At 39.2% G+C, this 24,022-nt stretch overlaps 1 protein-coding gene across 1 annotated transcript; it reads right to left on the bottom strand.

The window, feature by feature from the left end:
• Window positions 1-21,823: 21,823 nt before the first annotated feature.
• Window positions 21,824-23,690, bottom strand: LOC149838601 (uncharacterized). Its single transcript, XM_090007747.1, has 2 exons — window positions 22,455-23,690; window positions 21,824-22,343 (listed from the first exon to the last, which is right to left on the bottom strand). Exon 1 carries the CDS (start codon window positions 23,423-23,425, stop codon window positions 22,502-22,504), a length of 924 nt encoding a protein of 307 aa, XP_089863873.1. The 5' UTR covers window positions 23,426-23,690; the 3' UTR covers window positions 21,824-22,343; window positions 22,455-22,501.
• Between the last annotated feature and the right edge of the window lie 332 nt (window positions 23,691-24,022).

Genomic DNA, 24,022 nt, shown 5'->3' with positions numbered 1-24,022 from the left:
CAAATATTTTCAGAAAGTTAGTAGGCATGACTATAACAAAAAATTAAATATGAAACACATTAACTATGAGAGGCGATTGTATACCGTGAATGAGAACCACAATCTATCTAACACCTCATTTGGGTACTCTTTTCATTGAGCGATCGGTCCTAGTAGATGTTGATGTAGTCAATTTCTAATATCTCATATTACTTCTTGTGGCTCGAACTTCGCACTGCACATGAATTGCTAAACACTAACTATCAATATACAATATTTATAAGATAAGTAACAAGTGAAAATGAAATACATATGGTCGATTATCGATATATACTATTTGAATGAGTCTTCTTGTATCAGACTGAGAAGACATTGCATCCTGCATTGGCTCGTAACTTGTATAAACAGCTGGTGTAGGTGGGTCATGTACAGGCGAAACATCATCTGTAGAAAAATGCGTTAGAAATTCTCAGAATGCGCTTTTAAACTAATCAAGTATACAATTAGTTAAACTTATATACCTATCAAAGCAGCCCATGAAGATAAAGGTTGAGACTGGATACCATTGGGTGATCGACCACTGTAACCTTCACGAACCATATTCTAACAAATAAAAAATGTCATGCAATACATTCAAATAATTTAAATCATTCACATCAAGTATTGCAATACATTTGAATTATTCAAAGATGTTACAATACATTCAAATCATAACTCTATACGTAGCGAAGAAACATAATCAAATAATAAAAAATGTCATGCAAATGGGCATCGTACATGATAACACCGTCATACCATAGTACTTTTAGTTCTTCAATCAATGACCTTAAATATACATCAAGATTTTAGACAGGTGAGGTCGGACCAGGGATCAATAGAGATAAGAAAAGATTTTGACGCTTCATACACAAGCTTGGTGGAAGGTTATATGGAGTTACAAATACTGACCAATAAGAGTATGGAGTTAATCTACCCCCAAATAGATCAAATCCATCTATATATAGACCGAGCCTAACATTTCTCACTTTTATTGCGAAGTTCTGATGAGTACGATCAAAGTGCTTTCAAGCATCCGCGTAAACAGGATGCGTGATCTTGTCTTCATCGTGTCAAACTTTATTTGCATGTCATCTCATGTGTTTAGTTGTCCTCGAAGACATATACAATCGTTGCAATCTAGGGGTGATAGGAAAGTAGCGAAGCGACTTGTATGAAACTTCTTTTGATCTCGTGCTATCATTGCCTCTTATCTTTGGCTTGAACCGAGGATGCCCACATGACAGGCATTATTTGCTGTTTTCTTGATCTTTGAAATACAACATGCAGTGATTTGGAAAAGCATTTATCTTTTGATACCTCATACCTAAAGTGTTGACCATAACCTTTGCACGGTAGAATTTTTATGGCAATTTCTCATCTTTAGGCAATATACTCTTCACAATAGAGCACAAACGATCAAAACATGATTGACTCAAACTATACTCGGACTTCAAATTCAATAGTTGAAGAACTGCAGACAAGATAGTGTGACTCTCGCAATCATTCCAAAGTGGTTCATCAGCATCTCTAAGTAAATCATAAAATCTACTAGCTGCATTGTTTGGTGCTTTTTCCTCTATCGCATTTGTTACATCACTAGGACCAATAGCAGAACCCAATTTTGTTCCTGCGGCATCAAATATCAAATCCATATATGGATTATCATACACCACATCCACCCGTGCATCAAAATTGTTCCTAAATTCTTCACCATAAAACGTCCAATTCTGATAATCACTCACAAAACTCTTCCTGTATAAGTGTTGTCTAACGCCATGAGGTTCTACAAATCGATTGCTTTTACAAATCTTATAGGGACACCTAATCCGACCTGTGTGATCCACTGTACTGACACTTGCCGTTGCAAATTCAATAAAACTTTTAACATCATCCATATATTTAAGCAATACCTCATTGTCAATTATCCTATAGTACATTCATTCACGGTTTACAATCTTGTCATATGATGTTACGAATAGTATCCAAACCAGTTAAAAAAGAATCATTAGAATGCTATGATAAAGAAAATATCAAATTTATCATACAATATATGATGCATGCTATATATTTGATATCACACACACACACACACACACACACACACATATATATATATATATATATATATATATATATATATATATATATATATATATATATATATATATATATATATATATATATATATAATGTCATACAATCACAAGAACTATGTTGCATGCATTAATAACTTAATATTTTCATGTGCAAACTATTCATAACGCGATACATTCATTTGAAACATATTTTCATGATACAATTTCACATGAAAGTCATAATCAAATTGAAAATATCCCGCTAACTACTACCATGCCTAGCATGGAATCCGTACTCCAAAAATAAGAACACTTCTATTTTCATTCATTAAAATCATGTTCAGCATGATCTCCAAACTCTATCAGAACAGTCCTAGATATCAACAACTCAGTGAGTGTGTGAACAGAAAAGTGTTGCATTCAAAAAATTAAATAACATATGATCCGTTTGCATCACTTACTCACCACGGGTATTTACTCGATTTGAATTGTTTTTGCCTTTCTATTTTTTTCTTATTTCTTTTTGTATTGCATTTTTTACAGCATGGGATGCTTAGCACTAAACATTGCGCAATTAGCTCAGCAACGTACCTGCAAAGAACATATATACAAAATAATACAGGGAGCAGGTTCGACTCCTCACTAGTGAAAAAGAAAACTTGGAGGGGTCGGAGTCCCTCCCTCGCATCCCGCAAGACAGGTAAGGGGTTCAGCCCCTCCCTAGAAAAAAAAAGGAAGGGGGCTCAGCCCCTCCCTCTTATCCCGTAAGACAGGGAGACGGGGAGACAGGGAGGAGACACAGCCCCTCCCTGGCAAAAAAAAATAACAGAGAGGGGGCTTGCCCCTCCCTTGCAAAAAAAAAACAAAGAGGAGGTCGAGCGGCCTCCTGCCTCCTGTCGGTCTCCCGGCAACCACAGAGAGAGAGGGGAGGGCACGGCAGGGGTTGTCGGCCCTCCAGCAACCCAAAAAATAGAGAGGGGGCAGAAGACGCGGCAGGGGGCCATCGGCCTCCCGACAACAATAGAGGGAGAGAGAAAGAGGGGAGGGCACGACAGGTTGTCGGACCTCCAAGAACCCAAAAGTGAGAGAGGGGGGGTGAGAGACACAGCAGGGGCCATCGGCCTCCTGGCAACAACAGAGAGAGAGAGGAGGGCACAGTAGGGGTTGTCAGCCCTCCAGCAACCCAAAAGAGAGAGAGGGGAGGGGCAGGAGTTGTCGGCGCTCCGGCAACATGAAAGAGAGTGAGGGGGGCGAAAGACGCGGCAGGCAGCCTTCTGGTAACAACAGAGAGAGAGGGGCATGCACGGTAGGTGTTGTCGGCCCTCCGGCAACCCGAAAGAGAGAGAGGGGAGGGCACGACAGGGGTTGCCGGCCCTCCGGCAACCCGAAAGAGAGTGAGGGGGGCGGGCCCAAGAAAAAGGTGAAGAAGAGGGGTGGGGGGTCACCTCCGATTGTCGGACAAGAGGTCGGCGGCCGGTGGGCGGGCGACGGGAGGTCATGGGGCGGCAGGCGGTCGACGGGTTGGCGGGCGTGCGACAAGAGCTCGACAACTAGCAGCAGAAAAAAGAAAGAGAAAAGGGGATCGAATTAGGGATTTATGGAAAATTTAGCGACGATCAAATTTTGTCGCCTACGCCATCGTAAATGTGCGACGGAGTAATGACAAATTTTTTTTGTTTCTGAGCCATCGCTAATTTGCGATGGAGTTTGAGACAATTTGTACGTTGCTAAGTCGTCGCTAGTTAGCGACAGATGCGCGATCGAATAATTTTTGTCGCTAATTCCATAAATAATTCGAATGTTAGTGATGGATATTTTTCTCTCGCTATTCTGTCGTTAATGGGCGATAGAAAAAATCCTTCACAAATATCCGTCGCTAATTGGAGTTTTTCTTGTAGTGTTTTATTAATTTTTTGAAAATACTTCTAATATAAAATTATTTTTTTACCCCTTTATAGTTTGGGAATTTAACTGAATAAGTTACTGGGGAGAAAATTTATCATTTTGCCCCTAATAATTTAATTATTTAATAATATATCTTTGAAATATAAACCTAGATAAATATTTAGATTTGCTGAAAAATATTCGATTGGATAATATTCGGATTTGTCAAAAGGTTGGATACGGGTTTAGATCAATGTTTGGATCCAATAGTTATTCAAATAAGGATTTTTAGACTTTAACTCATATCTAGACTGGTTCTAGATTCATAAAGGCTTGATTTTCGAATTTTATTTGACATTAAAAATTTCCAAATATTACACGCATAGCAATTTTTTATGTTATGTGACCCAAGTACTTTATAAAGTACTTGGCTCGATCACCTAACTGCACCTCACACCTATGTCGTACTTGCGTGGGGTTGTTCAAACCCTAAGGGCTTGTTTGGTGGCTTGTATAAGATTAGAGGGAACAAACAAACAAAACAGACATAACACAAGTTTTGTTTGTGCTATAACAATTGTACTCCATCCAACGTTTGTTTTGATTATATACGAAAGTGTGTCATTTATGTTCATTTGTTTTACATTGTGCGAACAACATGGACACACAAGCATAATGGGTCGGATAACTTCATTTTAGATTGTAGGACTCGATCCGCTCAACCATATGAGTGTCTTAACATGTTTATTATGGATTTTAACTTCGGATGTAGATCTCAGATTGAATCTAAAAACTAAAAAATGTTTAAAATTTGGGTAATTTGAGAAAAAATAAGAATTCATATTCTTTATATATATATATATATATATATATATATATATATATATATATATATATATGCTTTATTCAATGTCAGATTGGATCTAATTATGAGTTTATAAAAAATTTATGGATTTTAGCCCCAAATATAGATCTTAAACAGGATCCAAGTAGGAAAAAATGTTTAAATTTTGGGTAATTTGAGAAAAAATAATAATTCATATTTTTTATATACAAATGCAAAAACCATAAATAAATCATAAAATCCTAAAATATAAGAAAATAAATCATAAATAAACCAAAAAAACCCTAACCTACAAGAAAAATAAATGATAAAATTAAATATAAAAAGCCCTAATTCAAACTCTAATAAAATGAAATATAAAAATTTGATTCAAAACCCTAATAAAAAATATAAAAAAAAGTTCTAATCAAATTAAATATATAAAACCCTAATTAAAGATATTTGATTCAAAGCTCTAATCAAAGAAAAAAAACTTATTAAAAAGAAGAGCGAAGAAGAATGAAGAATGAACAACGAAGAAGAAGAAGGGGAGAGAGAAAGAAGAATGAAGAAGGGGAAGAAAGAAGAAAAGGGAGGGGTGGGAGAGACAGCTCATCGTTGGTCTCATCGCCGGCAGCTGCACAGGAGAGAGAGAGAGAGAGAGAGAGAGAGATCACCCTGAGCTTGATTTTTTTTTTCTCAACATCATTTTTTCGTCCTGTCCTCAACGTAACAGGGGGCGAAACGTTGTTCAGCCCAAAATAAAGACGTGGCGGACAGCATTTCCTGCATCCGCCACGTCCAAAGGTTGTTAGCAATCGTGTTCTCGGTGGCCGTGGCATCCCGCAGGACGCATGAGACCCGCCACCAAACAAGCCCTGAACCTAACGTGACTGCCAGCCTTTGTGCTTACACGAGGCCATCATTTGGTCATAGATAACTGGTGGGGATCACTCACCTGCCGTTCATTCCCACAATGTACAGCATCCTTCGTCATGGTGGGGATCACTCAGCTGCCGTTCATTGCTTGCAAGCCAATACTTCAATCATCGATATGAAATATATGTAAAACATATTCAATACTAGTTAACGAGTTTATACGAGTCAAGCCGTGCTGAACAATCATTGTTCATCTTTAGCTTGCCCAGCCTATTTCACAATCTATGATATGAAATATATGCAAAATATATTTATTATTAGTTAACGATTTACATGGGTCAAGCCGAGCTAAAAAATCGTTGTTTATTTTTGGCTTGCTGAGCCTATTTCATGGGTTCCAAAGACCAACGGGGGCTCCGGTTGTCTGGTACTAGCAGCTAGTGGACGTCACCTTATTTTAGGACTTTGTAGGTTCAAAACCCAATGATATAGTTGTATAACTGGTAGTGGTAGGGTCTGCCTAACCCCAACTTGACTTAAAAAAAAAAAACATTTTTACCACCTGAAAAATGAGCTAAGCCACAAGCAGCCTTTCTCATTTCCCTGCCCTAGTTGAATTCAATCGATCTATCAATGGGAACACAGATTATGGGCTTAAACTCACTCTTGGATTGGTCAATGAGGAACAAATTGTATATCTATATTTTTTGGAAAGGGAGACAAGGGGTTCATTTTATCACGGTCATTTTTTTTAAGACCCTGTAGTGCCTAGGATGTAGACTAGACAAGCTTGTGAGGCGAAAGTGGCACGCTGGAGCAACCCGTGAGCAATGCGAGGGGGTGTTTCAAGAGAAGGCACCAAGGAGCGAAAATGACATGTGGAAGGCAACTATCTCAGGCCACCGCGTAGGAGCATATGCCCGATCAATGTTCCCAGTACTTGAGAGCTTCAACAAGACTAGAGGCTCATGGGTGAACAACAACCTGGGAGGGACGGCCACACACGAAGCTACAAAGGCAAGCGGTGTGGCGGGCAATCACCAATGAGCACGAACAATATTCAAGCAACACAAGCAATGCAGCGAGACACCGAGCAAGCAACCGAAAGGGATGAATGCACAAGGTCCAAGAATTCAACTTATATTCATGTTGGCCAAGTGGCACTTACAGACACGACACAGAGGCAACACGTATACTCACAGTGGGGCAATGTGAGGTGGGACGGTCTTGGAGAGTTGGCCTTCGAGGGGAGCTCTACCTGCCAACGAGTTCAATATAGGAGTTATGGGTGTTGACCCCAGGGATAGGAGGAATCCCAAAAATACTTAGGAACCATAAAAATTCTAAGAGGTTCCCCTAGCCATGGGAGGCAGCATGGGCATATATTGGGACAGAGCTCATGGCACCATGTCTCACCCTAAGCTATTTACAAGGCTACCATGGCCCTTTGAGCCACCCAAGGCTTTAGGTAAAGGCTATACATGGCTAAAAAATTGAAAAAGAGGACCTAGTTATGCCATGGCACGCATGTGCCATGGTTGCGTATATGGGCCACAATATTTTTTCTGCTAAAAACTACGTCATCCTCGATGACTACTGCAGTCAATCGAGATACTCATCAAGCTTTTCTTAAAATTGGAAGAGCTTCCTAGTGTCCTCCCATGTTGCTTTGGCTTCGGGAAGGTCCTTCCACTTGACGAGAAATTTTCTATAGCCACCATATGAATTCTTGTGATGGTTGAAGATGTAGTCGACTTTTCAGTTGTCCAGAGTGGTGCCGGAGGGTGCATTGGTTAAGGTTGTCACCATCAGAACGATAAGGCTTGAGCTGACTGACATGAAAGACCGAGTACAATTAGAAGTGCATGGGTAGTTCTAATCTGTAGGTGAGCTTATCAACCTTCTTCGAAACGATAAAGGGGCCTTCATACTTGCGGATAAGGCCCTTATGTAGCTTTCAAAAGGCATGGATTTGTTTCATGCTGAGTTTAACCATTACTTGGTCACCAACATTAAAAGTTAGAGGTCAACATTTTGGATCTGCCCACTTCTTCATGTGCATAGCTGCCTTCTGCAGGAATTCTTTTACAAGATTTGTTCTTTCCTGCTAATCATGAATGAACTGATAGGCAAGGGGTTTTTCCTGAATAGCAAACAGCTACGATATGAGGCATTAGGGGTTGCTGGCCAGTGGTGAGTTCAAAGGGGCTATGACATATAGATTTGCTTTTCTGAAAGCGGAAACTGAATTGGGGGACATCTAACAGTTTCACCCAGTCTCTTTCGTTGGCACTGATAAAGGGACTGAGATAATCTTCAAGAAATGCATTCATTTTCTCGGTCTACCCATCTGTTTATGGATGAAGGGCGGTTGAGAAATGGAGTTCTAACCCCAAGAGTTTGAACACTTCAGTACAAAACCTGTCAGTGAAGCGAGGATCGCGATCACTGACGATATCTTCTGATAGTCTCAAATACTTGACCATATTCTTCGCAAAGAGCTGAGCAACATGGTCTATGGTGCATGTAAGCAGATCAAAAATAAAGATAGCATATTTTGAGAACTTGTCTACCACTATGAAGATCGATTTGAATCCGTCAACGACTGCAAATGCTAAGATGAAGTCCATGGAGATGCTCTGCCACGGATGATTGGCGATCCACAGAGGCTGAAGGAGACCTCAGGTTTCTGATTATTGGATTTGTCCTGTTGACAAATGAGGCAAGTACTCACAGATTTCTCAACATCGTTGCGCATGTGGGGTCAATGATAAGCCCTTTTGATGAAGGAAAGAGTGTAGTGTTGGCCATTGTGTCTAGCCCACTTTGTATTATGGCACTCTTTGATGAGCATTTTTCATAGTGAGCTCCAATTGGGGACAAACACTTGCCCCTTCATCAAGCTCATACCATCTTCAAAGGTGTACTTTATTGTTTTATCAGCCTTGATCAGGTCATGTAGTTAAGGAACTATGGGGTCATAACACATCCCTTCACATATTCGGTTAAGGAGGTCATTGTTTAGCTGAACAAGAGAGGGCTCTCCTTCACTTAGGGTTGCCAGCTCGACCTTTCTGCTGAGTACATCAGCAACATAGTTGCTATTCTCCGGCTTGTAGAGTAACGTCATGTCAAATTCAACTAGGAACTCTTACCATCGCGCCCGCTTGGGACCCAGCTTCTTCTAAGTCTGATAATAGCTTGTGACCAAATTATTTGTGTAGACCACAAAAGGAGATCCCAGCAAATAGTGATGTCATATCCTGAGGCAGTGAACTATGGTCATCATTTTTTGCTCGTCTATGGAGTAATGACGCTTTGTGTCACTCAGCTTCTTGCTTTCTAATGCAATGGGGTAGCCCTCCAGTATAAGAACACCCTTAATGGCAAAGTTTGAGGCGTTGATGTGCACCTCAAATGGTTTTGAGTGGTCTGACAACTGCAAAACTGGCTCATTTGTTATGATCGCTTTGAACTTGTCAAAGGCGGTCTAGCAATCTATTGTCCAAACATACTTCTGATCCTTTCTAATAAGATTAGTGAGGGGGCGGCCATGAGCAAGTAACCTGAAATGAAGTGTTGGTAATAGTTGGCCAAGCCAAGGAAAGACCATAGATCATGAATCTTAGCAGAAGCCTCCCAGTTTTGGATAGCTTGGATCTCCAAAGAGTCCATGCACAATTGACCTTTGCCAACGAAATGCCTCAAGAACTCAATTTCTTCTTTGCCAAACATGTACTTCTCCTTTTTCACATACAAGTCATTGTTTCGTAACAACTAGAAGACAAGGTGCAAGTGTTCAACATGCTCCTCCCGACTATTGTTGTAGATAAGAATGTTGTCAAGGTAGACGACCATGAACTTATCCAAGTATGAAAAGAAGAGCTTGTTCATCAACGTTGAGAAAGTAGATAGTGCATTGGTTAAGCCAAAATGCATTACTAGAAATTCATAGAAGTCATACCGAGTCACACAAGTCATCTTTGGTTCATCACCTTCAGCAATTCAGACCTGCCAGTACCCAGATCGGAGGTAAAGCTTCAAGAACATGCAGGCACTCCTTAGCTGGTCGAACAAATCGGCGATGAAAGGTAATGGATATTTGTTCTTTATTGTGATCTTGTTGAACGCCTGATAGTCTACGCATAGATGTTTCATCCCATCGTGCTTAAGCTGAAAGAACATGGGGGCACCAAAAGGAGCTTTAGAGGAGCGGATGATACCGGCTTCGAGCATATCATCAAGTTGATGACGTAACTCTTTGAGTTCTGAAGAAACCGTGCGGTAAGGTACTGTAGCAAGAGGCTTGGAGCCAAGGACCAACTCAATCTGTTGGTTGACCTCATAACATGGAGATAGATGCTTCGAAAGTTTATGGGGGCATAACATCACCCAATTACTTTACGATAGGCGCAAGTTTCAGAGAGACATCCGCCTTTGGCACCGGCGGGTCTCATCCTCGTCCTTTAGGTTTTTCTTCAGCTGCAGGGCTGACACCATCGACATCTTGCCATTTCCTATGGAGCAAACAGGGACCGTGCATGGGGACAATTCAACCATTATGCTCACCGAATTTAACTGTTTCATGGGAACAACCTTGTAGGTGCGCAGAAACTCCATTCCGAGAATGGCTTTAAAGTCATCGAGGGGCGCCACCAAGAAGTTGGTGAAGCCTTTCCATGTGCCGATCTAAATAGCCACATCCTTTGGCTGATCAAGGATGAGCTTAACCTTCAAGTTCACCGCTTTAATGTAGTTTTCTTCTCTTTCATCCTTGAGGTCGAGTCAAGTAGCTTCGTTAAGGAAAATGAAGTTATGAGTACTGCTCGTATCTACCATGGACCTAGTGGTTTTACCATTGATGCAAACATCTAGGTACAAAAGTTTTTTAATGACAGAGGCTGAGGGGGAGGCACGACTCTCCTAAGTGGATTTAGAATCCAAAGGGCCCCTATATTCAGTTATTTCTATCGATTTTTTTCTTCGATTTGAGTTGCATCGACATTGACTCGATGGTCAAACCACTTGGGACACTCAACCATCCAATGCATAGCACTGCAAATTATGAAGCAGGGAGAGTTGGGGCATTGCAGATGTCATGTGTGGTTGGACTTTCCCTTAGAGTGATGGCCATCATCACGCTTATGAGGAATGTGGTAAGAATCCTGCTTAGCATCTCGTTTGGGTCTCTCATGCTTCACCCTGTCCCTCTTCTTATGCTCATGGAGACGTTTGTCATTATGCCAATGGTGGGGTGTATTTGACTTATCACGATTGTCATTTTGATATTCATTCTTATGGTAGTCAATAAGCAGCTCTGCGACAGTGATGACATCTTTCACATTTTGTGGGTGTTGCCTCTGAATTTCTTGTTTTGACCATGGTTGTAAGTTGTACATAAAGTGAAAAAATCTATCCTTCTCTGGCATATCAGCAATGTTCAACATAAGGCTAATGAAAGCCTTAACATTGTTGTGTACGGGGCCAATGTGTCGAAAGACCATCAACTTAGAACGGGACTCAAACTCTACATTTGTGGGCAGAAAGTGACCTCTCAGCTCCACTTTAAAGTTCTCTCATATGTCAATTTCAATGTACTCACAATCAATGCCTTCGTTGCATCGACGCCACCAGAGAGTGGCGTCACCTGTGAAGAACGACACAACAGTATTGATCCTAACCTCGTTATTTCGGATTTGAGCCACCTTCGTGTAGTGTTTCACTATCCAAATGAAGTTCTCCAATTCTTTCGCATTCTGAGCACTGGCATACTTTTGAGGGTCGGGAAGCTTTCTTCGATGACCTTCCTGGCAAATGATGACTCCACTTTGAGCAAGGCCGCCTTGCAAGAGGCATTCAATGACACCCATGGTAGCAGAGAGTTGAATGTTCTTCCCTTCCAACTCAGTAACACGTTCACATAGCTAAGACACTTCTTCGAGCAACAACATGAGATCACTCACTTTTTCTCGAACATTGAGCAGAGAGAGCAACTCTCTTACCTGATCATGAATAGGCACAAGTTTGATCACCCTATCATGCACATCATACAAAGCATTAAGGTTAGGTCATACATCATGTTCCAAAATGTAATGTTGTTCCCTGATGTTAGCAATGGTTCTTCCAACCACGTTGAGAGTTTCATCGATATGAGCAATGATCACCTCTATGTGAATCAAGTGACCTTCGAGTGAGGTTTTTATTGTGAACGCACACTACAAGAATTTTGTGGATTAACGATGGACGTTATCCATGCTAATCCATCGTTGAACTGTTTAGCAACGGATTGACGATGGTGTAGCAATGGATAGCATCCGTCATAATTTCCTGGTCGCTAATTATTGACAGAACTGATTTGTCGCTACTTCCATTGCTAATTCACGATGAATTAGCAAATGTCATAATCTGTCGCTAATCCATCACTAAATAAAGACAGATTTGGTTTTGCGATAGATACATATCTGTCGCTAAAATTTAACGATGAACACATATCTGTCTCTAATATACGTTGCCAATTTATCGACAGATTAGCGATGGATTTCATTCTAGCATAAAACATCGACTGATTCAGTTTTTAAGACAGATAAATATTCATCCCTAATCCGTCGCTAAATTGGTGATGGATATTAGCGACGGATATTATCCATCGCAAATTTTTAAAAAAATAAAAAAATGTTAGAAATATAAATATCGAGAAAAAAATTCTCGTTATACAATTTATATAACCTGTGTATAAAAAACAAAGTACACATAAAAATACATAGTGAAACAAATTTAACAACCCAGTATAATCCTCGTCAAGTTCTAATTAATTACAAGTGAACATATACAAAGAGTTTCGTTTAAAACAACAATTACGTGAAACAAATTCAATATATGAATCTAATCCTTGCCAACATTCGGAACACCATCCTCTTTATTGTCTCGATCTGCCCCTTCATTCATGCCTCCATCAGCTCCTCTACGCTGATCATCTCCAGCATCCTACAAGAGAACTGAAATGTTAGTATTGATAAACAAAATATAATGAAATAAAGTATATGCAATGCACTTAATCTAAGGCAATCAAAGTAACATGGTTGAATGACACATAAACTAGCAATAAAGTGAAGGACATTAACAGAATTCAGAGGTTGTCAAAAAACTTTCATAGTGATTCAATCATGCATATATGTGTTATAAGGCAATAAAAAAAAATCATAGTGATTCAATCATGCATATATGGTTCTAAGGTTGTAAAAAAAAATTATAGTGATTTAATCATACATATGTGAGTTCTAAAACTATAAAAAAAAATTCATATTGATTCAATCATTTATATATTTGTTCTAAGACTGACAAAAAAATTCATAGTGATTCAATCATGCATATATGTGTTCTAAGGTTGTCAATAAAAGTAAAGTTCATAGTGATTCGATCATGCATATATGTGTTGTAAGGTTGTCAAAAAAAATACATAGTGATTAAATCATGCATATATATGTTCCAAGGTTGTAAAAAAGAAATCATAGTGATTCAATCATGCATATATGTGTTCTAAGGGTGTCATAACAATTTTATAGAGATTCAATCATGCATATATGTGTTTAAAAGGTATCAAAAAATTTTATAGTGATTCAATCAAGCATATATGTGTTCTAAGGTTGTCAAAAAAAAATCATAGTGATTCAATCATGCATATATGTGTTCTAAGGTTGTCAAATAAAATCCATAGTGATTCAATCATACATATATGTATTCTAAGGCTGTCATAAAAAATGTATAGTGATTCAATCAAGCATATATGTGTTCTAAAGATGTCAAAAAAAAATCATAGTGATGAAATCATGCTTATATGTGTTCTAAGGTTGTCAAAAAACTTTTATAGTGATTCAATCATGCATATATGTGTTATAAGGCAGTCGAAAAATTTCATAGTGATGAAATCATGCTTATATGTGTTCTAAGGTTGTCAAAAAACTTTTATAGTGATTCAATCATACATATATGTGATATAAGGCAGTCAAAATTTTTTATAGTGATTCAATTATGCATATATGTATTTTAAGGTTGTCAAAAAAATTTATAGTAATGAAATCATGCTTATATGTGTTCTAAGGTTGTCAAAAAACTTTCATAGTGATTTAATCATGCATATATGTGTTATAAGGCAGTCGCATGATTTCATAGTGATGAAATCATGCTTATATGTGTTCTAAGGCTGTCAAAAAAAATTTATAAAGATGAAATCATGCTTATATGTGTTCTAAGGTTGTCAAAAAACTTTCATAGTGATTCAATCATGCTTATATGTGTTCTAAGGTTGTCAAAAAACTTTCATAATGATTCAATCATGCTTATATGTATTCTAAGGTTGTCAAAAAACTTTCATAGTGATTCAATCTTGCATATATGTGTTATAAGGTAGTCAAAAAAATTCATAGTAATGAAATCATGCTTATATGTGTTCTAAGGTTGTCAAAAAACTTTTATAGTGATTCAATCATGCTTATATGTGTTCTAAGGTTGTCAAAAAACTTTCATAGTAATTCAATCATGCATATATGTGTTATAAGGCAGTCAAAAAATTTTATAGTGATGAAATCATACTTATATGTGTTCTAAAGTTGACAAAAAAAAATCATAATGATGAAATCATGCTTATATGTGTTCTAAGGGTGTCATAAAATTTTATAGTGATTCAATCGTGCATATATGTGTTGTAAGGTTGTCAAAAAAATTTATAGTGATTCAATCATACATATATGTGTTTTAAGACTGTCATAAAAATTATATAGTGATTCAATCATTCATATATATGTTCTAAAGGTGTCAAAAAAAATCATAGTGATTCAATTATGCATATATATATATTTAATCATGCATATACTAGCTTGAAATCTAACAACATGAAACTTTATATCTGACGGGCACCAGAGCTCATGTTGAATGCAGACGAAGTTCACCTGTCCCGAAAAAAGTTGCACAACTCATTATGGACAAGGTTGAGAATGGCTTCATATAAAAAGTCACGCATTGTGTCCTGATGAAGCTGGCAGACACCATCCCAAGAAATAGCAGGGTCAATCGAATGGTGGGAGTTGATGCTGGCGGATTGAGAGCCCTTGTTGCAGGAGGCAACTACTAGTGTGGTGTTTATATTACTTCCAAACCCGAACACACGGCCTTTTGAGGGTTCACCAATTGCAGTCACCTATGCTGCAGGATCAAAAGGCAGATGCTGAGTAGAGTCATCGTCATATCGCTCTACCATCTGCTACTCGTATGACTCTTATAAAGTAATGATTACAGTATGAATTAATAATTAAGAATTTCAATGTTTATGACAATGTAAATCATGGTAACTTGTATATTATAATGTTTATTAATACAATAAATACATACCGTTGTCGCTCTCGCCTTCTCTGATATGAACTCTTCTGTGCTCTTACGTTTATGTATTTCAACAAACACATCCTTGTAAGCCACAATGTCTCCTTTTTCGGCTTCCTATATGATTAAATGATAAAAAAAATAATTAGAAACTATGTAGAAATACTTATAAATTTAATAATATATATTGATAAGTTATCATTTTCTTCTGGTGGCTCCCAAAAGTCCTAGAACCATTTGTGTGTAGATGGGCATTGAACATCTTCGCTCAATTTTGTGCAGCTTTTGCAAAACGGTTTTAAAATTCATGGCTCACTCATTTGTCGCACATTGCATCTCAATAATCTGACCTGATATTAGAAGGGTCATGGCCCTTCCACTGCAATGGATCATCTATCTCATCAACTGATTTTATTGTTGTAGTCTTCATATTGTGAAGCATGTCGGCAAATCGACTGGCAGCCACCTTCTGCCACACTAGCCTTGCATTTTGCTCCTCCTTCGCAGTCGTGAAGCGATTCGAAGCCTACAAATAATTTCAGAAAGTTAGTACACATGACTATAACAAAAAATTAAATATAAAACACATTAGTTATGATAAACGGTTGTATACCATGAATGAGGACCATAATTTGTCCAACACCTCCTTCGGGTACTCTTTCCATTGAGCGACCGGTCTTGAATTATGTTGAACTAGTGACTTCTTAATTTCTTGTATTACTTTTTGTGGCTCAAACCTTGTGCTGCACATGAATTGTTACATATTAACAATTGACTATCGATATACACTATTTATAAGATAAGTATTGGATAAATGATAATGAAATACTTATGGTCGACTATCGATGTACATTATTTGAATGAGTAGTTGTGTGTCAGACTAAGAAGATTATTCATCCAGCATTATCTCATGATGTGTATGAGTAGGTGGTGTAGATGGGTCATGTGCAGGCGAAACATCATCTATAGAACAATATGTTAGAAATTCACACATGCACATTTAAACTAATCAAGTATAGAATTATTTAAATGATATATCTATCGAAGCATTACGTGAAGACGAAGGCTGAGACTGGCTATCACTGAGTTGGGATCATATAAAGACGATTAACAAGTAACAATTTTTATATCAACATATAAGCAAAAATATAATGAATGCCTATATTTAAATATAACATAAAGACATCTACTTAATGTTGTCCCATGGCCTCCACTTGGTCCTCGACCACTGGGTGCTCAACTACTGTGACATCCACGAACCATATTATAACAAATAAAAATGTTATTTAGATCAGTTACATAACTCTTGATCTTAGCATGGACATGACATATGCATGAAATGTAAAGATTTAAAGGTCCTACATGAATTAGTTTTATATCTATGCATGAACTATGCATGTACATGCTAAGTATGCAAAGAATGTAACATGATATGCAATTCTATGAACTATTATGCATGCATTGATAATTCAATATTTTTGTATATAACACTATCACATCATATTTACATACATCATAAGAATATTTAGAAAGATGAAATCACATTCACAAACACGATGCATTCATTTTAAGCATATTTTCATGATACATTTTCACATGGAATGCATAATCAAATCGAAAATAACTTCATGCAAGCACGGATAGTCATGTCAAAATTTTCAATATATTCAAATCATTCATATCACAATAATGTCAAACATGTACCTGCAACAAACGCACTCCAATATCCCGCTAACTACAACCATAACTAGCATGGTCTCCAAACTACAAAAATAAGAGCAGTCAAACAAGTGATGTAGTATGTATTACAAGATGTATTTCACTAGTTCGAGTATGTTTCCTCATCACTTGTTTGATTTTTATATTCTTCTTCTTCCTCCTCCTCCTCTTCATCCTCTTCGTCTTCTTCTTCATTGGGCGACCATCCACTTGGCATATCATTTGGATCATATTCTTTCAAAAGTGAGTCATCGAACAATAGAGATGTGACATGCATACCATGTGTTACATCGTGACCATAAGAGTAATCATACATATCATCTGATTGATAGTAATCACCATGTTCAACAATCTTGTCTTTATGTAACTGATCATACTCGTGTTATAGTTAAGACTTCACCTTGCAAACCGCCCACCATTCATTTCTATCTGACTTCTTTGTATTCGGATATAAAGTATAGTAAACTTGTTGAGCTTGCGATGCTAATATGAATGATTTATATATTCCAAACATTGATTTATAATTCACCTTCACAATGTTTGAGGCTTTGTTCACTCTTGTTATTGTGGGATCAAACCAATTACACTTGACTAAAGTTACCCTGTTATTTATGCTTAAGTAAGTCAACTCTATTATCTCTTCTATAACACCGTAGCAGTCAAGTTCATCTTTACCGTAACTGTTACCCTTGACACACACGCCACTAATCATCATTGACTTGTTTACACCATAGTCTTTTATATGCAATCGATAACCATTTACGATGTACTCGTTGTAATATTGCACAACTTTGGTCGGACCATTTTGTAAATCACATATTTCTTGATCATTAACATCACCATGGCAGACCTACAAGCATAAAGAATGACTATAAACATGGTCAATTAAGTAACATATTGTTGTTTACATAGAAAGAATGCATGGCATCGTTCTTACCAACTCTTTCAACCATGCCCCAAACTTATTTTCATGTTCTTTTTGTACTTTTGAATCAATGAGATGTGAAAGTTTTCTTCGCAACTCCAGATTAAATTGTTTGCACTTAACAAATAATTATATTACTGAACCATGTACATAGAGAACTTAGTTTAACATATTATGTATACTTACTCAATGTAGGGGTCGATCTCTGAGCAATTAAAAAGGATATAGATTTATGCTGCATCTTGCTTTTGATCTTTCAAGAGTCTTGACCGGCAACTGCCAAAGACATTCCCAAGTGGTTTAAATATCGATAGTTTGTCAGCCACAATAACTTGTTCTTTATCATCATTACGAGGCGGGCAAGTGTAACGTGTTGGAATGTGAGGCTCAAAGTACATAGATGAAAATTTTGAAATATCTTCTAAAGTGTACGCCTCACAAATTAAACCCTCCACTCTTGTTTTATTCTGAACTTTTTTTTAGGTCAAACATGCATTTGTCAATAATATACATCTCGTAATACAATAAATTCACAATAGTATTAGAGAGAAAAATATAAATAAAAATATACATTTCAAATGGGTACATCTACCGATATTGCACAGGACCACCAACCCTAAGTTCATATGGCAAGTGTATCATCACATGTTTCATAACGTCAAAAAGTGCTGGCGAAAATATCTACTCTAACTGACAAATAATAGTGATGACAGAATTCTCAAAATTCTTTACCTCAGTTACTATAACTTTTGATGCACACAATGTTATAAAAAATTGACTCAACTCGGATAATATTCTCCATATAGGTTTGTCTAACATATCATAGAATGCTAGAGGAATCAACCATTGCATGATGACATAACAATCATGGTTCTTCAACCTATATAATTGTCCATCATCTATCTTCACAGCCCGAGCAATGTTAAAGACATATCCATCTGAAAATCTCAACTGTCTCAATTGTCCTATCCTACACCCATGGTCGGAGAGGAGCTGGACCCATCGGTCCCGCCTGACACACGTGTGTGGCCCCAACTATCACCTGAAACAGGAGATTTCATTGGTTGCAACTATTTCAATGGTTTATATATATATATATATATATATGATTGTACTTCCACAACACTTTCCAGACTTGAAGTTCACTCCGACCAGCAGCACCCACATGGTGTGAGATGCCCTGCCGTGCAGGAAATGTCTGTCCCATGGCCGGCCTACCGTGAGTTGCACCGAGTCAACCTAGGTCCAGCTGGGGTAGATCGATTGAAGTGGTCTGGTCTATCCAAGGTTGCTAATATACCAGAAACGAGGTTGGGGTCCAATTCGAACCTTCAAACCTCGATTAAGGTTCAGACCTCCTAGACTTCCTGAAGCTTCCCATAAAATGACAACTGAACTCTATATTCAGTGAGCAGTGAAAACAATAATGCATGAACAAAAGAAATCAGAACATGAGAGACTTTCGCATGCGATCAATCAGTGTGTGCATGGTTTAAAAGGATAGTTCGAACCCCCAACTATCATATGTAAAAAAACAATACTCAACCGTATTAATTTCATTTTGCTAAAATGACCAAGGTACCTATGCGTGAATCCAAACCACCTTGATATTTTCCCACATAAAATAAATAACCTCAGCCCTGTCGTGGTCATGCATATAACATAAATCTCTCTTTGTTTTGGTCACTCAAACAATCATTTCATGGTTCGTTCATCCCCTAGTATATTAACGATGCCCTAACAAAAAAATTGCCCTTTTGAAAATCTTAACAATACATGTTTTTAACATGGGTACATGACGACATAATATGGCATTTCATTTCCACATTCATCTAGCTTTAGCATACCTACCATGATATCTTTGACATTTCATATGCTAACGTGAATACCTGATAACATGCTCGTTTGATGCATATGTCTTGAATGACAACCACCAGATGATACTGTGACCACTATTTATTAACCATGCAACAACATCAAGAGTAACACATGGATTTCATTCTTCTATTTGTTGTATTCTACTAAGTGTTTCTATTTGAAAAAAGCAAGAACTAATTCAATGATATGAATATTGTCCAACACTAAATGTGTATACAAACATTTTCATACACTTGAATCATTGTACCAAACATGAGAATATAACCTAATATCATGCAAATCATTGGATCTAAAATTGTAACTTGCAATGACTTACATGTACGTGTAGGCACATACACTAAGCTTGGTGGGAAGTTTCCGAGCAGTTTGCCAGACTCATATGGAGCTACGTAAGTGAAAGAGAAGATGCTCAAAAAACCCAAGGTCGCATGCATACTTTAGGTTGCAACACGCGACACTTGCGTTGGCCATGATGAGGGCAATCAGCTGAACCACCTTGACTCGTTGTTTAGTCGAAGGGATGGTTTGGCACATCACCGAGCATATCTCATGACACCGACTACCAATAAGGGTAGATGGTGCCTTCCACGATAAAGTCGATAACACTGCGGCATATTGGCGCAACAAGGGATCAAACACATACATAAAATACAACACTCCTTACTTTTTTTGAAGCATCAAACGACGATAATGACATTTCTATTTTTTTTTTCACGTTGGAGCATACTTTGTCACGAAGAAGAAGACCCTCACGGTCCAGCTATGGAGGTTGAGCATGATGGGAGAGAGAGAGAGAGGAAATCGTGCTTCACGATTTCAAAAACCTCCTCCACCCTATTTTGTCTCCATTTTCTTAGGTGAGGCTTCAAAATTCAAACCTTAAGCAACTCCCCCTAATCCCACGATTTTTGCTGGGATTGATTCTCTTTCGATAATGCCCTTTTTTCTCCATGTTTTATTTTTTTAACTTCCTCCCTCTTTTCCCTATACTGTGGTACCCCTCATCCCATGATACATAGGATTCTCTTCTTTTTTTAGTAAAGTGAGAGGAGTAGCAACTCCTCTCACGTTTTTTGTAGAGAAAAGCCAAAAACGTAGGGCTAACTTTTGAGCCCGCATTTTTACCTTTTACCACGGTAAAAATCAGTCTTTTGTGCAAAAAGAGAGCTCTGCGCACAGAGGGTTAACCATTTTTGTTTCATTCCGAATTCCATGTAAAAAAGGAAATGTTTTTCCTTTCTACATAGGCGCACCATGGGTCTTAAACTAAGGTTGTGACACTATACAACCATGCGTCCTACCACAACACCACATCACCCCTTGTTGTTTGATTTTGCAAAAAAAAAATCTATATGTTTTCTTGAAACGTTTCTCTAGTTGGTGAATTTTCGCATGTCCTTGCGTGTTTTTCTCAAGTTTTTCCGTTTTCATACTTACATTTAATGTGCTTCGGGTCTCACACTATCGCCCTGGAATAATCGAATTCCTCAATTTAGCCTCGCGAACCGGATCGGATCTTCGAATCTCACTAAAGTCTGAATCCAAGTCTCATTTCTAGTATTCGTTATCGGGTTCACAGTAACTAACCCGTAAGCATTGAAAATGCATTGAATTTTGACAAAAAAATCATATTATTTCATACTAATTCACATTTTTATTTCATTGAAAATTTCTTAAAATTCATGAGTTTTACAACGAGCATACACAAAGGCAAGCGATGTGACTAGCAATCACAAATGTGCACTAAAAACCTACAAGCAACACAAGCCAGCACACAAGTGGTACAGTGAAGTACCGAGCAAGCAACCAAAATGGGCAAAGGCACATGATTCAAAAATTCAATTTGTATTCATAAGTTGGCCAAGCAATACTTACGAACACGACCCGAAGTTGGCACGTAGGCAATGTGAGGTGGGACACTCTTAGAGAGTGGGCCTTCAAGTAAAGTTCTAGTGTTCAACCCAGGGTTAGAAAGAACCCCCCCCCCCAAACACTTGAGAAACCATAAAAATTTCAAAAGATTCCCTAGCCATCGGAAGCAATATGAGCACACGTACCCTAAGCTATTTACAAGAATATTATGGCCCAGCGGACCACGCACGTAAAGGCTATACAAGGCTAAAGAAGCTAAAAAGAAGACCTAGCTATGTCATGGTAGGCACGTCCTATGGATGCACATGCGGAGCTCAACAATTTGAACTTTGGGAACTCTTCACCTAATTTTTGGGTTTTTCAAAAGAAATTGATAAAGCTAAGAAATGAACTACCAATTTATTTAAAAAAATGTATCACATATTTTACAAACAATACATACAATGTCCTTACAAGCCCGCTTGATCCCTTACGAGCCCAGCCGGGGCTAAATAGCCATTGCTCGAGCTTGGCTCATTTAACAAAGCGATTTCGTATTGAACCGAACACGAGCCATTTTAGGAGACCGTATGAGCTCGTAACCTTGCCGAACAGAGCCATGTCGTGAGGCGTTCAGTGGATTTCCCAGTCTTAGTACTTGAAAACATTTCCAATTCCTGAACTTTGCCGCGTTTCACGCAACACACCAAACGCAGCTTTCGGCCATAACGGTTCACCACGTGAACCCAGTTAACTGGACAGAGCCCACCGGTGAACGATCAAACTGCAGTCCAAAACGTCATTTTCTCACGCGGAATAACTTCATGGCAAAATTGTTGTTACCAAAGGCCCCCAAAAAACTCGCCGGAAATCGGACGACCGCATTCTCACCGGCGATATTTCCAGCGGGAGAGAGACTCTGCACAGAAAACGCCAAAAACAAAAGGAAATTATTTTTTTCTTCCCTCTCTGATTGGTGCATTATATATCCATGCAATATTAAAAAATCATAATAATACAAAAACGTCACCTCAAAAGCCAACAGCCGGAAAACTGCTAGCGGTTTTCCAGCCACTCTCAAGTCCTCCACGCGTACACCACCAACGAGAACCCGGACGCGTTCGGGTCGGATTCCATATTGGCCCACTCAAGAACCGACGAGCTGCAGCCGGAGGAGGAGGAGGAAGAGTAGGAGGAGGACGAACCGGTTTTCAGGAGGCTCTTTTCGGGTCCGTTCAGCCCGAACCCGCTCGGCCACGGCACGGAGCACCCGGTTTCCGATACGTACGACGAACTGCCGGTTCTTTCCTCCTGGAACATGAACACGGCGTGGCCGAAACCCGGGTCGAACAGCCAGTTGTGGACGTCCCAGTAGACCTGAACCGATATGCCGTCGACGACGAACCGGTCGTTCCCCCTGAACTTCCACGCCAGGCGCCTCACCCTCAGAACCGGTTTGTTGTCGACTCGGAAGGAGAGACCCGGTCCGTCGGCCTCCCACTCGATGGTGACGCCGTGGGGCTCTCCGCCGCCGAACCTCGCCCTGGCAGCGTAGAGCCGCCTCCCGAAGACGTGCTCGCGCCTGGAGAGGAGGACCGGCTCGGTGCGTGGCGGCTGGGCGCGGGTCTTGGCGTAGGCTTCGTGGCGGAGGTCTCCGACGAGGAGGGCCATGGTCTTCCGATCCGAGACTAGGCAGAGGTAGAAGCCACGATCCGGTTCGGGACCGGAGGAGAACCTCGCCTTGGAGAGGTCCCAGAAGACCCTCGCCTTCTTCCCCCGGAGGTAGAATTTCTTCGACCCCTTCTTCTTCCAAAAGAGCCACGGGTTCATCTGGACCCGGTGCGACACCGACGCCGTCTCGTCGTCTTCGTCATCGTGGCCGTTGAGATTGGGATGGACTGTGAAGCTGAGCGATTGGCCGCCCATCAGGGTACGGCACCATGTGACCGTAACGAAGCCCAGCTCCGTCTGGTAGAGGCAGGTGGTCAGGTTCTGAACCATCCTCTCTTTCTTCTTTCTTCTTTCTTCTTTCTTCTTTCTTCTTTCTTCTTCTTTGGTGCCCCGCTCGACCGATTAACAGCACGATGGAGGTGGTCGCCTGAGGGCTCTCGCGGGCTTCTTCATCTCCGAAACGATCCCTAAATAACCATGTTTGATAATGGTGGTTTTTCTTTTCTTGGGACTTCTTTTTCTCTGGAGATCAGAGTAAAGGCAGTGGAGAATAAGAGGAAGATGGTGATGATCTCTCTCTCTCTCTCTCTCTCTCTCTCTCTCTCTCTCTCTCTGAGATTAGAATCTTAAGTTTGCTCGTGACTCGTGGGTGCTTAAATTGAAAGGTGGCGCTTTGTCATCGGCCCCACGGAAAATTTTGGGGGCTATTTTTCTCTCTGACCTGACAAAACTGACCGTGCCTTTCCTTATGTTTAGAGAGAAAGTCTAATTTGCTCTTAGGTTTTTAAGGTATGACTAATATATCCTTTTTTTTATTTTGGTTTGTCAGCGTGATTTGGAAGAGGTGGTAGCTGCTAACCACTTTTCCAGTTAACCAGGCAGTTAATCTGAGTTTTGAAGAAGTTTTTTCACGTTTTCTTTCAATTT

The sequence above is a fragment of the Nuphar pumila genome, chromosome 5, assembly GCF_984573655.1.
Source record: "Nuphar pumila chromosome 5, dmNupPumi1.hap1.1, whole genome shotgun sequence".
In the NCBI taxonomy this organism is placed as follows: Eukaryota; Viridiplantae; Streptophyta; class Magnoliopsida; order Nymphaeales; family Nymphaeaceae; genus Nuphar; species Nuphar pumila.
Note: the sequence above shows the minus strand (reverse complement) of the source record. Positions and strands in the feature narration are given on the sequence as shown.

Bases quoted from the DNA above. Each gene is read 5' to 3' on its own strand.
- LOC149838601 (XM_090007747.1), bottom strand. From the start codon at position 23,425: ATGGTTCAGAACCTGACCACCTGCCTCTACCAGACGGAGCTGGGCTTC.